This window comes from Bubalus kerabau, chromosome 9 (assembly GCF_029407905.1).
Source record: "Bubalus kerabau isolate K-KA32 ecotype Philippines breed swamp buffalo chromosome 9, PCC_UOA_SB_1v2, whole genome shotgun sequence".
NCBI lineage: Eukaryota > Metazoa > Chordata > Mammalia > Artiodactyla > Bovidae > Bubalus > Bubalus kerabau.
Window position 1 is genome coordinate 31,235,994 of NC_073632.1, and position 16,284 is coordinate 31,252,277.

The 16,284-nt window shown below is 41.8% G+C and overlaps 1 protein-coding gene and 1 pseudogene across 1 annotated transcript in view; both read right to left on the reverse strand.

The window, feature by feature from the left end:
* Window positions 1-16,284, reverse strand: part of ME1 (malic enzyme 1) — a 277,918-nt gene that overhangs the window by 250,022 nt on the left and 11,612 nt on the right. The window contains exon 2 of the mRNA XM_055534911.1: window positions 692-761. Coding sequence (XP_055390886.1) covers window positions 692-761 — 70 coding nt within the window. The remainder of the gene's footprint in view (window positions 1-691; window positions 762-16,284) is intronic.
* On the reverse strand, window positions 12,792-12,866 carry LOC129620311 (uncharacterized; annotated as a pseudogene).

A 16,284-nucleotide genomic window follows, 5' to 3' on the forward strand; every position in this document is an offset into this window, starting at 1 on the left:
GAAGCGACTTTGCAGCAGCAGCAGCAGCAAGAAAATTTTGCTTAAAAGGACATCTTTTTAGCTAATGAGAAATGGGTCACACCTACTTGGCATAAGATTCAGAATAAAAAGACATTATATGACACCTCCATATTCAAACCAGTTATGAAATAAACTGCTACAATTCATTTATTCATGAGTGTCAGTGTGATGGGATCTAAGAGCAGGGGTTCTGCTATTCTACTTTTTGTTGAATACAACACTCCAAACTCTTGAATCAGAAGAGAAAGTGTAGGTTATTCAAAATAATTGCTTTTCATATAAATACCCTGGGGGGCCACTGATCACTGTACAGTTCCCAAGAGAAAGCTGAGATGGAACTATGGAAAAACAAGTGAAAATTTACATAATAGTAGTTAACAATAGAGAAAAAGCCAGATCTAACATAGGCAAGAACATAGTATGTGGGAGAAACCAGCTGTGTGACGACAACTTAATACTATGCATTCCTAATGACAGGGGCTAGAGTCTCTTCACTTCAGACTAAGGCTAACTGCAGAACACCAAGATTTACCAAAATCATTCTCTTTCCCCTTTATAAATGTTCCTCCTCTCCTCCTCTGTGTATCCCGTATTCTAAATGATATAACTAACTCTCCATAAAGAGGTAAGTTCTTTTACAAATATATAATATATAAAATCATGTTCTTACCCCAGAGGAATCTTCGGAGGATGGATGTTCTGATACAGTCTTTTTACAGCTTTTGTTTGTTTGAGTTCTTCTAAGAAAAGAGTACATCAATGACATCATGCAATAAGAGATAATTAGTATTAAATGTCTTAAGAGTAACTCAAATGCTTGCAATTTCTAATTTGAAAATTTGGCATTTTTATTGGAGGCAATACAAAGAAGGTGATTGTTTCCAAGATTAACTAACTTCCTGTAGATCACAAAACAGCAAGAGCAACTGTGCCTTGTAACAATGAGGAACATTAACACATCTGCTCCAGTAACACACAACCAAGGCTCTGTTGTTATGTTCCAAATGGTGTGAAGACCCTGCTATGATTCATTACTTACCCCCTGAAGGAGACTGAAAAGGAAACTCACATTGTTAGATACCTTTTTTGCACTAAGCATTTTGCTAGGTACTTTCACAAACAGTATCTGGCTCAGTTTTAGCAACATCCTGCAAAGTGAGTGTAAGTACACCTAAACTCCATTGATAACTCTCCCTTGAAGAATGATACAGTCATGGATGTTACATTGATTGTATTTTTTTCTGCCAGTAAAATGATGGTGAGATAGATTTGGAGGCTACATTTTCCAATATGGCAGCCACTAGCCATGTCTGATTATTTAAATTTAAATCTATTAAAATTAAAAATTCCACAATCACACTGGCCACATTTCAAGGGCTCAATAGCCTCGCATGGCTCATGTCTACCGAGTTGGACAATGCAGATAATACTCCCATCATTGTAGACTGTTTTATTGGAAAGTGCTAACTGTAGATTTGCAAAAATTAGAAGAGATGACAATTTCATTGGATAAAACAAAAGTGGATTTGATAGAAAAATAATTAGATTGAGGAAAAATTATTTCAATATCAAATGATCTTTTATCATGTGACCAGTGCCTATGGTGGCCTTAACTTCCCTTCAGCCTGACTGAACTTTAAGCAGGCTTCTTCCTCTGACCTTTTTCTTAGATCATTGCTTTTAGTTCGCAGTTTAATCAAGTCATGTCCAACTCTTGTGACCCCATTGGCTGTAGTCCGCCAGGCTCCTCTGTCCATGGAATTCTCCAGGCAAGAATACTGGAGTGGGTAGCCATTTCCTCCTCTAGGGGAGCTTCCTGACCCAGGGATTGAACTCAGGTCTCTTGCACTGCAGGCAGTCTCCCACATTGTAGGTGGATTCTTTACTGACTAAGCCACCAGGAAGCCAAGAAAACTTGTGAATTATTTCTCTGCCCCTTTGAGATGCCCTTTAAAAGCCTCTTGCACGTTTTACACCCCAAGAATATCTTTCTCTATGACCTGGGAGCTATCTCTTTAAAATGTAATCCTCAAAGCAGGTGCACTGTGGCAACCCAGAGGGATGGGATGGGGAGGGAGGAGGAAGGGGGGTTTGGGACAGGTGGAGGGGGACACATTTACACCCATGGCTGATCCATGTCGATGTATGGGAAAAACCACCACAATATTGTAAAGTAATTAGTCTCCAATTAAAATAAATAAAAATTTTTAAAAATGCAATCCTCAAAGGAGATGGCACCTCTATCTCCCAGTTCCCTGGGAGGGAAGAGCCTAACTTCAGTGGGCATCTTCCTCCAAGTTGCAAAACTACCTTATGTCATAAAAGTAGGAGGAGTTTTTTTTTTTTTAATTTAGTTGAAGCCACAGATGACCTATGACTTCTTCAAACATTCTCCAGCTTCCGCAACCTTTAAAAAACCTACCTACTCTCCAGCAAAGTTGAGTTCAGAGTCAGTTCTGACATTCAGAGTTAGTTCTCCCCTAATGCAATAGCCTTGAATAAAATCTTTTATTGCAATAGCCTTGAATAAAATAAAATTAAATCTTTGCCTATTTAACTCGTACAATTTTTGCTTTGAAGAAAGTTTTCAGAAAGTGAAAATAGTCCTTCAAACTACTGTCTCAGTTTATAGCAAAAATACTTTTGAGTTGGTTTTTTTTTTTCCCCTAAGGCCAACCACCTGTTGAATGGTCTACATAGGTAATCAGACAGTTATGTGTGCAAAGTGAAATAGTTTGATTGCAAAGGTAAATACAGTTCTAGGATTGAAGGATTCAAAATTGCAATTATGTATAGCTAGGCCTGATACCACTTCAATGGTACACAGACCTGTTACCCAGTCAAACTGATCGATCATATAAACCTAATGGGAAAGGAAGCCAAGCTTTTTGATCCACAAACACTTTCTTCTGGAACATGTTCTTCTTCAAGCTGAACATCAAAGTACACCCCACCTAGGCTTGGAAAGGTGGAGTTGGGTTCACTGGTGGGTCATTCCAGTGATTTGTTTCCATTAGGATTTGCAGGCTCAGTCAAGGCCACTTCTAGCCCAAATCTAGACTCCCAGTCCTTCCTCTATTTTATATTCTCTGCAAATTTTAGGGAATTAATCATCATGTCTGTGGGCTGCTTCTCAGCATTTTGCCAAAGCTGAATCACTATTAACACAAAAACACTTGCCTCTCAGAAGAGTAAATCCAATAGTTTGTAGAGAGAAGGCTCTTTGAAGGGACTTTTTTTCCTTTCTTTGAGACACCTCAGGGCATTTCCTTCCACTTACCACCTGGGGGTCCAGGTGGTCAGCGAATATTGACTCCACCCAGCTCTCGTTCCCGGTTCACTACCACTTTTTTGAAAAAAAAAAAAAAAAAAACACACAAAAAAAAACAAAAAAAACTACATTTGAAAAAAGACAACTGGGCTTCTGTGGTAGTAAAGAATCTGCCTGCCAATGCAGGAGACATGGGTTTGACTCCTGATCCTGAAAGATCCCACATGTCACGGAGCCTGTGTACCGCAACTATTGAGCCTGTGCTCTAGAACCCAGGAACCACAGCTACTGAAGCCCACATGCCCTAGAGCCTGTGCTCTGCAATAAGAGAAGCCCCTTCAATGAGAAGCCCGTGTACCACGACCAGAGAGTAGCCCCTGCTGGCTGCAACTAGAGGAAACCCTGTGCAGCAACAAAGACCCATTCCAGCCAAAAATAAATAAATAAATAAATAAATATATATATTTTTTTTTTTAAAAGAAAAGAGATGGCTTTTGGAGGTGGAGGTGAGAGTGGGGGTGGCCATAGAGGAATCACACTTTCATTAGAACTAAAGATACCTGATGGACATCCAGGTGGTTCAGTGGTAAAGAATCCGCCTTCCAATGCAGGAGGCGCAAGAGACATGGGTTCGATCCCTGGATCGGGAAGACCCTTGCAGTAGGAAATGGCAACCCACTCCAATATTCTTTCCTGGAAAATCCCATGGACAGAAGAAGCCAGTGGGCTAGAGTCCATGGTGTTGCAAAGAGTCAGACACGACTGAGCATGCACGTGCGTGTGTGTGCCCATACACACACACACACACACACACACACAGATACCTGATTATATATATATATATATATATATATTTCTACATTTCTGATGCTTTATAATTTTCAGAAACTTTTCATGTTAATTCTTTCAATCCTCTCAACAATCCTGTGGGGTGAGTTTTAATATTCTACAAAAACAAAACAAAGCAAATTAGGAAGTTTAGAGACACCAAGTGGCAGAGTTTAGGGAAGAGATGGCTGCCTCTACTGCCCCTACTTCTCATTGCCTTCTCTGTAACACATGGTAGTTTGTGCCTGGGTTCCTACCACTGACTGAAATCACTCCCTCCGAGGTCTCTCACAACCTCTTTGTGGGAACCTTTTAGGCCTTATCTTCCAAGAGTATCCTCTGCACTTGACTTTGTGGGCCACACCCTCCTTAGTTTCTGGGACTCTACACTTTTTTGTTTCTTTCTTGCTTAACAAGTTGCTCTTTTAAGGATGTAACCTCTACCTCAGAGCTTCCCAATAGGCAGGAGGCAGAGAGATATTGATTGCTTTACCCCAAGTGTGCCTGGAAGTACAGAACCTCCTGGCTGATGGCTGTCATTACAAACACATTTATTGTGTGATTCGATGCCAAGCCGTGGGTTGCCAGTCTGTGAGTTACAGACCTCATGGTCTGTAGCCCTCCAGGCTCCTCTGTTCATGGCATTTTCCAAGCAAGAATACTGGAGTGGGCTGCCATTTCTTTAAGGGCCACATAAGAAGAGTGGGTCCTAAAGTATGTTTCTCTCCTCAGCAGCATATGGAACTCACTTCCAAGGCCAAGTTGCACATCAATTTTATCAGCCCAAACAGGTGAGTGCATAGCTCCAGAGACAGCTGGTGGTGGTGAGGAAGCCAGGAAGGAATTCCTTCCTATGGGAGCAGGATTCAGAGGGCCAAATTCGCTCTCCAAGTATATTAGTGCCAACTCTACTTTGAGTAGTCTCCAAGGTAGCTGCAGGATGACCATCCTAATAAGACAGACTTGCTCATCTAGAGAAAACTTTGACTGGAAATCCCTCTCCAGAGAAAAGTCATCATTCAAAAAGATACATGCACCCCAATGTTCATTATAGCACTACTTGCAATAGCCAAGACATGGGAGAAACCTAAATATCCACCAAGAGATGAATGAAGATGTGCTATATATTTACAATGGCATATTACTCAGCCAGGAAATAGAATGAAATAGTGCCATTTGCAGCAACATGGATAGACCTAGAGTTTTTCAGGCTAAGTGAAGTAAGTCAGACAGAGAAAGACAAATATCATGTGACAGCTCTTATATGGGGAATCTAAAAAGATGATACAAATGAACTTATTTACAAAACTGAAACAAACTCACAGACATAGAAAACAAATTTATAGTTAGCAAAGAGGAAGGCTGGGAGAAGGGATAAATTAGGAATTTGGGATTAATATATATATGCACTACTGCATATAAAATAAACAACAAGTACCTATAGCACAGAGAAGGCAATGGCACCCCACTCCAGTACTCTCGCCTGGAAAATCCCATGGATGGAGGAGCCTGGTGGGCTGCAGTCCATGGGGTCGCTAAGAGTCAGACACGCGTGAGCGACTTCACTTTCACTTTTCACTTTCATGCATTGGAGAAGGAAATGGCAACCCACTCCAGTGTTCTTGCCTGGAGAATCCCAGGGGCAGGAGAGCCTGGTGGGCTGCCGTCTATGGGGTCACGCAGAGTCGGACACGACTGAAGTGACTTAACAGCAACCTATAGCACAGGGAACTATATGCAATACTTTATAACAACCTAAAATAGAAGAGAATCTGAAAAAAATAGATATATGTATATGTAAAAATGAATCACTTTGCCCTACATGTAAAACTAAAACATTGTAAATCAACATTATATTTATATTTCAAAAAAGAAAATTCAATTGGATTCAAAATCCATTTTCACCTCTGCAATTTACTGTTACATTTATCATCAAATTTTTTAAAAAGGAAGGGTTGATAGATTCTTTATGTATAATTTTAACCTTCATAAACATTTGAGTGGTTATACAAATTTTTTATTACCTATCTAAGTGAAAAGAAAGGCTCCTTCCATCTTACCAATTCAATGAACATGAACTTGGGCAAACTCCAGGAGATGGTGAGGGACAAGGAGGCCTGGCGTGCTGCAGTCCATGGGGTCATAAAGGGTCAGACATGACTTGGCGACTGACCAACAGCAACATTTGAGTGAAACATTTCTTATTGTTTATAACAATCAAGAATATGAGAATCAAATTCCCTGAGCAAAAACACCTTGATTGTTTTAAAACTAAATGGCAAGTGGATATTCCGAACCTGGATCCTACCACGTACCAGCTAAGAGACTGGAAGTCCAGCAACACCTCCGTCTACCTTTTCACCAATTTTGATTCTCAAGCCAAAGTGCCACAAGCCATAGGGCCCACAGTGTCCAGCTCCACCACAACTGTGCGGCACAGGAGGACCATGAACTCCAAGAGCAGCAGGGCCCTGGAGCAGCAGTAAAAGCACCTCCAACTGAGCCTGCTCCAGCTCAGAGATTCCCTGAGATGCCAAGTTGGTAGAGAAAGGCTTTGCAGCAGATGTTAACCCAAGTGTCCAAAACCTGTCAGTGGTTGGGCTCCGCATCTTCCTGCTGACAGGTTTAACCAGTCATTAAAACTGGTTTTAACCTGCCTGTGTTGCCCTGGCTCTGGTCCAGCTGAGGTCGCCAAGGTGGCAGATTCTGAGAGCTACCTGTGCCCTCCCGCATTCCTCATCTCCTCTTCCTCTTTCCCTTCAAGCAAACTTTGTGTCCCCATGAAGGAAAAGCCTCCTTCCATCTCTCTGCCCTTCTTCTTCTTTTTTGAATTAATTATTTTGCTGCACCAGGTCTTACTTGCGGCATGTGGGATCTAGCTTCCCAACCAGGGATCAAACACCGGCCCCCTGCACTGGGAGTGTGGAGTCCCTGAACCCCCAGGGAAGCCCCTCTTCCACCTCTCTGGCCCCACTGGCAAGGCTGCCAACTGGATCCTCCTGGATATTTGTGACGGAGATGCTGAAGACCTGCCAAACGCTGCCGCCATCTGCTCTGTTCCTTCGTTGCTGCTCCTCACTTCCTGAAGTTTCCAGCAAAGGTGGGGGCTGCTGCAGCCCCTCCTGGCCTTGGAGAAATTCCCTACCTCTCCCTAGAGGCTGTTTCCAATGGATGATGGCTTGCCAGTGGCGTCTCTTGGGCTCTAACTCCTGGAGAATGTTGTGAGTTTATATTTTTAACATAGTGCTCATTAAGAGATACATATCATCTTTTCCCCAAGATGTGGGGAAAATTATCTCATTATCCAGGCCCTGCTATGCTGTGTATCTAAACCATGCTGTATATTCTGCTGCCCGTGGCTTCATTCAGAGGGATTTGCAAGAGGAAAAAGGAAATGGAAGAGATCACATATAATTAGAAATAAATCCATTTCAAACAAAATTTGATATTAAAAAGTCAGGTTAAGTATTTTATAAATTCAATATTTAGCATTCCTACTACTTTTATTTTATTATAGTTGTGCCATGAAAAGAAGTTATTATGGATTGAATTATGTTTTCCCCATAAAAACATATGTTGAAGTCATAACCACCAGTTCCTCAGAATATGACATCATTTGGAAAAAGAACCATTGCAGGAATAATTAGTTAAGATGAGGTCTTACTGGAGCAGGCTGAAGCTCTAATTGAATATGACTGGTGTCCTTACAAAACCAAACTTCCCTGGTGGCTCAATATGTAAAGAATCCACCTGCAATGCTGGAGATACAGGAGATGCGGGTTCAATCGCCAGTTTGGGAAAATAACCTGGATGAGGAAATGGCAACCCACTCCAGTATTCCTGTCTGAAAAATCCCATGGACAGAGAGCCTGGCAGGCTATAGTCCATGTGGTCGCAAAGAGGCAGACACGACTCAGCTCAGAATGCAAGGTACATGGTACCTTAAGAAAACAATGAGCATATGAAAACAGAGAGGTACACAAGAAGAATATCATCAGATATCCAAGGTATGCAGTTTCAAGACAAAAAAAAAAAAAAAAAAAAACCAGCAATAAACCCAAGAGCCAAAGATTGCTGGCAAACCACCAGAGACAAGGAAAGATTTCCTTCATAGGTTTCAAAAGTACCATGGCTCTGCTGACACCATTGATTTTGGACTTATAGCCTCCAGAATTGTTAGACAATAAATTTCTGTTCTTTTAAGCCACAGTTTGTGGTACTTTGTTGTAGAAGCTCTAGGAAAACCAATACATAAAGTAATGAAAAATTTTACCACGTCCATATAGACACCCCTAAATCTCTCACAGCTTACCTGCAGCATACAATGTTCCATACAAATTCTATTTTCTGTGTGTTCCTGTATGTTTAAAGTTGGGAAACACACACTCCTTCACATTTTCTGAAAGGATTCACAGTTCCTAGGAGTATCATCTTTGGCCCTCCTCTCAGCCAATTCAGTCTTAAAAAAAAAATTGCCATGCCCCGCAGCTGTGGGCCCTTAGATTTCCAACCAGGGATCAAACCTGTGCCTCCTGCATTGGAAGGAGGAATCTTAACCACTGGGCAATGAAGAAAGTCCCTCAGTCAACTCATTCTTGCTGAGTAGTCTTACCTACTCAATTTATACCTGAAAATTTATTGCTTCAACTCTGTGTGTCCAAGCCCAGATCTCTCTCCTGAGCCCTAGACCACATATCCACTATTTTGCAGAACTCAGAGTCTCTACAATTACACAAAACTTTAAGACCCAAATGACATAACGCAAGGCATTCCGAGTGACTTGAGTTTAGACTTTTAAGAGAAAGTTGGAGACAGGTGCCTGGGCATTGCTTCAGGGTGTAGCTCGATCATTTTCCCTTTTTTAGATGGATATTCATCACTAGTTTCTCCCCTAAGTCCAGCTCCCATCCCAGTGAAGACTGTGTTAATAACCATTTCTGAGGAATACCATCACCTTCAAGAGCCTGAAATGCTGCTGAGATGAAGTATACAATCTGTGAGAATTCATCCACACTAATATAGAGTCTGATACGCCACACAGAATAAAGGGCCAGTTCACGATGCTCAGTTCAGTTCAGTTCAGTCGCTCAGTCATGTCCAATTCTTTGCGACCCCATGAATTGCAGTATGCCAGGCCTCCCTGTCCATCACCAACTCCCGGAGTTCACTCAGACTCATGTCCATTGAGTCAAGGATGCCATCCAGCCATCTCATCCTCTGTCATCCCCTTCTCCTCCTGCCCCCAATCCCTCCCAACACCAGAGTCTTTTCCAATGAGTCAACTCTTCACATGAGGTGGCCAAAGTACTGGAGTTTCAGCTTCAGCATCATTCCTTCCAAAGAAATCCCAGGGCTGATCTTCAGAATGGACTGGTTGGATCTCCTTGCAGTCCAAGGGACCCTCAAGAGTCTTCTCCAACACCACAGTTCAAAAGCATCAATTCTTCAGCACTCAGCCTTCTTCACATCTATTTCTGCTTTATTGACTATGCCAAAGCCGTTGACTGTGTGGGTCACAATAAACTGTGGAAAATTCTGAAAGAGGTGGGAATACCAGACCACCTGACCTGCCTCTTGAGAAACCTGTATGCAGGTCAGGAAGCAACAGTTAGAACTGGACATGGAACAACAGACTGGTTCCAAATAGGAAAAGGAGTACGTCAAGGCTGTGTATTGTCACCCTGCTTATTTAACTTATATGCAGAGTACATCATGAGAAACGCTGGGCTGAAGGAAGCACAAGCTGGAATCAAGATTGCCAGGAGAAATATCAATAACTTCAAATATGCAGATGACACCACCCTTATGGCAGAAAGTGAAGAGGAACTAAAGAGCCTGTTGATGAAAGTGAAAGTGGAGAGTGAAAAAGTTGGCTTAAAGCTCAACATTCAGAAAACTAAGATCATGGCATCTGGTCCCATCACTTCATGGGAAATAGATGGAGAAACAGTGGAAACAGCATCAGACTTTATTTTGGGGGGCTCCAAAATCACTGCAGATGGTGATTGCAGCCATGAAATTAAAAGACGCTTACTCCTTGGAAGGAAAGTTATGACCAACCTAGATAGCATATTCAAAAGCAGAGACATTACTTTGCCAACAAAGGTCCATCTAGTCAAGGCTATGGCTTTTCCAGTGGTCATGTATGGATGTGAGAGTTCATGAGGTTAAAGAGAAATTATTCACCAGACTCTGGTTAAAAGTAGAAAGACAGGTTTTACCTAAGCTACTGCAGTAGGGGAAAGAGACTTCACTGTAGAACTGATCTAAACTTGGCAAAACAAAAGGCAGGAGGCTTTTTAAATGCTGGATGTCTGTGTCTCTATTCTTGCCCTGCAAAATGATCATCTGTACCATTTTTCTAGATTCCACATATATGCATTAATATATGATATTTGTTTTTCTGTGTCTGACTTACTTCACTCTATATGACGACCTCTAGATACATCCATGTCTCTACAAATGACCCAATTTTGTTCCTTTTCATGGCTGAGTAATATTATATTGTATATATGTACCATATTTTCTTTATTCATTCATATGTTGATAGACATTTAGGTTGTTCTCATGTCCTGGCTATTGTAAATAGTGCTGCAATGAATGTTAGGGTACCTGTGTCTTTTTGAATTTTGCTTTTCTCTGGGTATAGCCCCACTAGTTGAATTGCTGAGTCATACAGTAGTTCTATTTTTAGTTTTTTAACAGTAACTTCCATACTGTTCTCCATAGTGGTTGTATCTCCATACGGTTGTATACATTTATCCATAGTGGATATATGTATACATATAGCTGATTCACTTTATTGTATAGCAGAAATTAACATAACATTAGTCGAGTAGTCACGTATGGATGTGAGAGTTGGACTATAAAGAAAGCTGAGCACCGAAGAATTGATGCTTTTGAATTGTGGTGTTGGAGAAGACTCTTGAGAGTCCCTTGGACTTCGAGGAGATCCAACCAGTCCATCCTAAAGGAAATCAGTCCTGAATGTTCATTGGAAGGACTGATGTTGAAGCTGAAACTCCAATACTTTGGCCACCTGATGCAAAGAGCTGACTTATTTGAAAAGACCCTGATTCTGGGAAAGATTGAAGGCGAGAGGAGAAGGGGGTGACAGAGGATGAGATGGATGGCATCACCGACTCAATGGACATGAGTTTGAGTAAACTTCAGGAGTTGGTGATGGACAGGGAGGCCTAGAGTGCTGCGGTCCGTGGGGTCACAAGGAGTCGGACACGACTGAACTGAACTGAACATAACATTGAAAAGCAAATGTACATCAATTTAAAAATAAATTTAAAAAATGCTGGATGTGCTAAAGGAGCATTAGTAAACGACATTAAGGTGGTTTGGTCACTGAGATTAGGCCATCTGTGTCTGCCAACTGGCACCTATGGAAGGTAGGCCTCTATTCTCCCAAAGGACTAGGAGACAAGTGCCCTGGCCTTGATTGCATTTTACAGGGTTGGCTCCCAGATTCTTAAGACATTCCTGAGTTACAGAAAATATGATCTCAAAGAGACAGAGAAAGATTAACAATGGCACGTTTCCTAAAGTCAATGCTCTTAAGAAAAGTGAGGTCGGGCCTGTAGTCAAATTTTTGCTAAAACAAACAATAAGTTCTTTAGGCAGTATTGAGTTTTCCCAGGCCTGGCATTTTAAGGGAGCTGGGATTGTCATCCTAGAAACACAGCCTTGAGCTAATAGAAATTATACTAGTGTTTGTTCAAGTCTTTTAGTGTGAAGTATGGATAAAACCATTTGTGCCGAAAAGTACAGTTTGTAGGCGCAAAGTCTGAGGCCTAGTCAAGAAGAGGCCATAAAGAATAAAGTGAAATTGTTTAATTTTTCATATGTAATTTTCAAGACTTATGCTTTTTTTGAAAAGCAAGAGTCAGACTCAGTGAAGTTAAGATGTCTATTATCACTAAATTCTGAGAGACAGGAATTTAGTCTGTAGCGGTGGACTATGATGCTGAGAAAGGAGTTTATTCAGAAAGCAAATGATGACGCTTCTACTATCTGTGTCTTTGGGTTGCACCTTTTATTGTAAGGAAGCAAATAGACTCTGCCCTCACCTAGGTATTTTACCTTGAGATGCATTTTGTGCCCTAAGGAAATGCCAAAGCATTCAACAAAACATTGCTTGCCCACCACGTTCTAGGCACTGTTCTCATCTCGGAGGATACAGTAGTGGACAAGCCAAATAGATCTCTGCCTTTAAGGGGCTCACATTCCTTTCTAAAATTAATTTTTATTGGAGTATATTTGCTTTACGATGTTGTATGAGTTTCTACTGTACAGCAAAGTCAGTCAGTCATACATACACATATACCCCCTCTTTTGGGGATTTCCTTCCCATTTAGGTCACTACAGAGCACTGAGTAGAGTTTCCTGTGTTACACAGTAGCTTCTCATTAGTTCACTATTTTATACATTGTACCAATAGTGTACATATGTCAGTCCCAATCTCCCAACTCATCTCACCTTTTACTCCCTCGGTGTCCTTACATTTGTTCTCTATGTCTGTGTCTCTATTTCTGCTTTGCAAATAAGCTTATCTACACCATGTTTCCGGATTCCACATATACGTGTTAATATACAATATTTGTTTTTCTCTTTCTGCCATACTTCACTTTGTATGACAGTCTCTAGGTCCATCCATGTCTCTAAAAATATGAAACACTTCATGAATTTCCATATCATCTTTGCTCAGAGGCCACACTAATCTTCTCTGTATTGTGCTGCCAAAGCGAGGACTAGGGGGCTCACATTTTCATGGTGGGAGATAGACAATATGTGAGTAAAGAAATAAGTTAGAACATTTTATAAAAAGTTACTGTAATTTAGGACTTTCTGGGTGGGCCAGTGGTTGAGAATCTGCCTACCAATGCAGGGGACACGGGCTTGATCCCTGGTCTGGGAAGACCCCCCATGCCACAGAGCAGCTAAGTCCACAAGCTGCAACGACTGAAGCCCAGGCGCCTAGAGCCTGTGCACGACAGAAGCCACCGCAATGAGACCCGGGCACCTAAACTCAAGAGAGCCAGGGCACAACACTGGAGACCCGGTGCAGCCATAAATACATACATTAATTAAATAACACAAAAAATACTTTTAAAAATTGCTCTTTAGTCACTAAATCATGTCTGACTCTTTTGTGACCTGATGGACTGTAGCCCACCGGGCTCCTCTGTCCATGGGATTCTCTAGGCAAGAATACTGGAGTGGGTTGCCATCGCCTTTTCCAGGGGGTCTTAAACCCAGGGATCGAACCTGAGTCTCCTGCATTGCAGGTGGATTCTTTACCACTGAGCTACCAGGGAAACCCAACTACTGTAATTTAACCCAAACAGCTAGTAAAGTAATGCTTAAAATTACCCAAGCAAGGCTTCAGCAATACGTGAACCGTAAACTTCCATATGTTCAGCTGGTTTTAGAAAAGGCAGAGGAACCAGAGATCAAATTGCCGACATCTGCTGGATCATGGAAAAAGCAAGAGAGTTCCAGAAAAACATCGATTTCTGCTTTATTGACTATGCCAAAGCCTTTGACTGTGTAGATCACAAGAAACTGTGGAAAATTCTGAAAGAGATGGGAATACCAGACCACCTGACCTGCCTCTTGAGAAACCTGTATGCAGGTCAGGAAGCAACAGTTAGAACTGGACATGGACCAACAGACTGGTTCCAAATAGAAAAAGGAGTACGTCGAGGCTGTATATTGTCACCCTGCTTATTTAACTTAGATGCAGAGTACATCATGAGAAATGCTGGGCTGGAGGAAGCACAAGCTGGAATCAAGATTACTGGGAGAAATACCAATAACCTCAGATATGCAGATGACACCACCCTTATGTCAGAAAGTGAAGAGGAACTCAAAAGCCTCTTGATGAAAGTGAAAGTGGAGATTGAAAAAGTTGGCTTAAAGCTCAACTTTCAGAAAACGAAGATCATGGCATCTGGTGCCCTCACTTCATGGCAAATAGATGGGGAAACAGTGGAAACAGTGGCTGACTTTATTTTTCTGGGCTCCAAAATCACTGCAGATGGTGATTGCAGCCATGAAATTAAAAGACGCTTACTCCTTGGAAGAAAAGTTATGACTAACATAGATAGCTTATTAAAAAGCAGAGACATTACTTTGCCAACAAAGGTCCGTCTAGTCAAGGCTTTCATTTTTCCAGTGGTCATGTATGGATGTGAGAGTTGGACTATAAAGAAAGCTGAGTGCTGAAGAATTGATGCTTTTGAACTGTGGTTTTGGAGAAGACTCTTGCAAGTCCCTTGGAGTGCAAGGAGATCCAACCAGTCCATCCTAAAGGAGATCAGTCCTGGGTGTTCATTGGAAGGACTGATGTTGAAGCTGCAACTCCAATACTTTGGCCACCTGATGTGAAGTGCTGACTCATTTGAAAAGACCCTGATACTTGGAGGGATTGGGGGCAGGAGAAGAAGGGGATGACAGAGGATAAGATGGCTGGATGGCATCACCGACTCAATGGACATGAGTTTGGGTGGACTCTGGGAGTTGGTGATGGACAGGGAGGCCTGGTATGCTGCGATTCATGGGGTCACAAACAGTCAGACATGACTGAGTGACTGAACTGAACTGAACTGAACCCAAACAGAGTGATGTGATAAGCGTGAATCCCCAGGAGGGATCTGCTTTATGCTTGGAGCTCAGAGAACCTCTCTAAGCAGACATTTGAGCTGGAGTCTGAATGATCCTGTGGTTGTACAGAGATCTGGGGAAAGAGCATTCTGGACAGAGGGCACATGTGCATATGCCTTGATGTGGAAATAGTTTTTGTGAGTTTACAGAACAGAAAGGAGACACTAAAACATAGTGAATGAGCAGAGATATGGTTGAAGGAGAGCCAGGTCACATAGGACCTTAGAGGCAGTGCTGAGGAGTAAGTGCACTGAAAACTCAGGAAGGATAGATCTATCTATTGTCTATCTATCTATCTGTAATCATTTTGATTGCCTGTGTAAAAGAATGGTAGGGGATAAGAGTGGAAATAGGAAATCAGATTTGAAGGTATTAGAAAATCTGGAGAAAATGTGATGGAAGTTTGTACTAGTGTGGTAGCTGCAGAGAGGATAAGGTTGATGAGATGAACCGATGGAGATGAAAATGAACAGAATCAGGATATATTTGAAAGGGGAACTGATTTGCAAATGGATTAGATACGGGGAAAGGAAGCCACACTGCCTGATGGCTTAAGGAATATTTCCAGGGGAAAAATGAGCTAAGTTTAAAAGGAAATGTCAGTCAGGCTTTGCATATATGAATCTAGAAGTCAGGAAAGAGTTCAAGTTCAGGGTGTCCATTGGGGAGCCATCAACACATAGATGATATTTATGCACATTACCTAGGAGTCAAGGAATACAGAACACAAATGGGTGGATGAGGCAAATATAGCTATCTGTTATTTATTACATTTAACGGTAGTTGTTATTATATATTACATTATATGCATTTTATAGGCTATATTTTGGGCTTCCCATGTGGGGCTGGTGGTAAAGAACCTGCCTGCCAATACGAGAGGACACTGGTTCAATCACTGGGTTGGCAAGACCCTCTGGAGAAGGGAATGGCAATCCCTTCCAATATTCTTGCCTGGAGAATCCCACGGACAGAGGAGCTTGAAGGGCTACAGCCCATAGCGTTATAAAGAGTCGGACACGACTGAAGCGACTTAGCATGCATGCACACACACTATATTTTAAAATGGCCCCTTGCACACAGTTATAAATGTGATGGGAGAAGGGTCAGAGACCTTGACATTATGCTTTATGTTTTAAGGTGTTGTAATTGGATGAGATGACTGGACGGCATCAGCAACTCGATGGACATGAGTTTGAGTAAACTCCGGGAGTTGGTGATGGACAGGGAGGCCTGGTGTGCTGCAATTCATGGGGTCGCAAAGAGTTGGACATGACTGAGCAACTGAACTGAACTGAACTGAACTGAATCTTCAATAGTATTTGTCAGTTTCTCAAATCAATTAGTGTTCCATGTGCGAATAATGGTAACAGAACACTTAGTGGTGTAAGTCATCTCCAGGTGCATTTCTGCCTTATTATGCAACAAGTATAGTAAATGCAATAACTCTTAGCTCTTACTCACTTCTGGGTATAGGAGGGTGGAGCAGAATT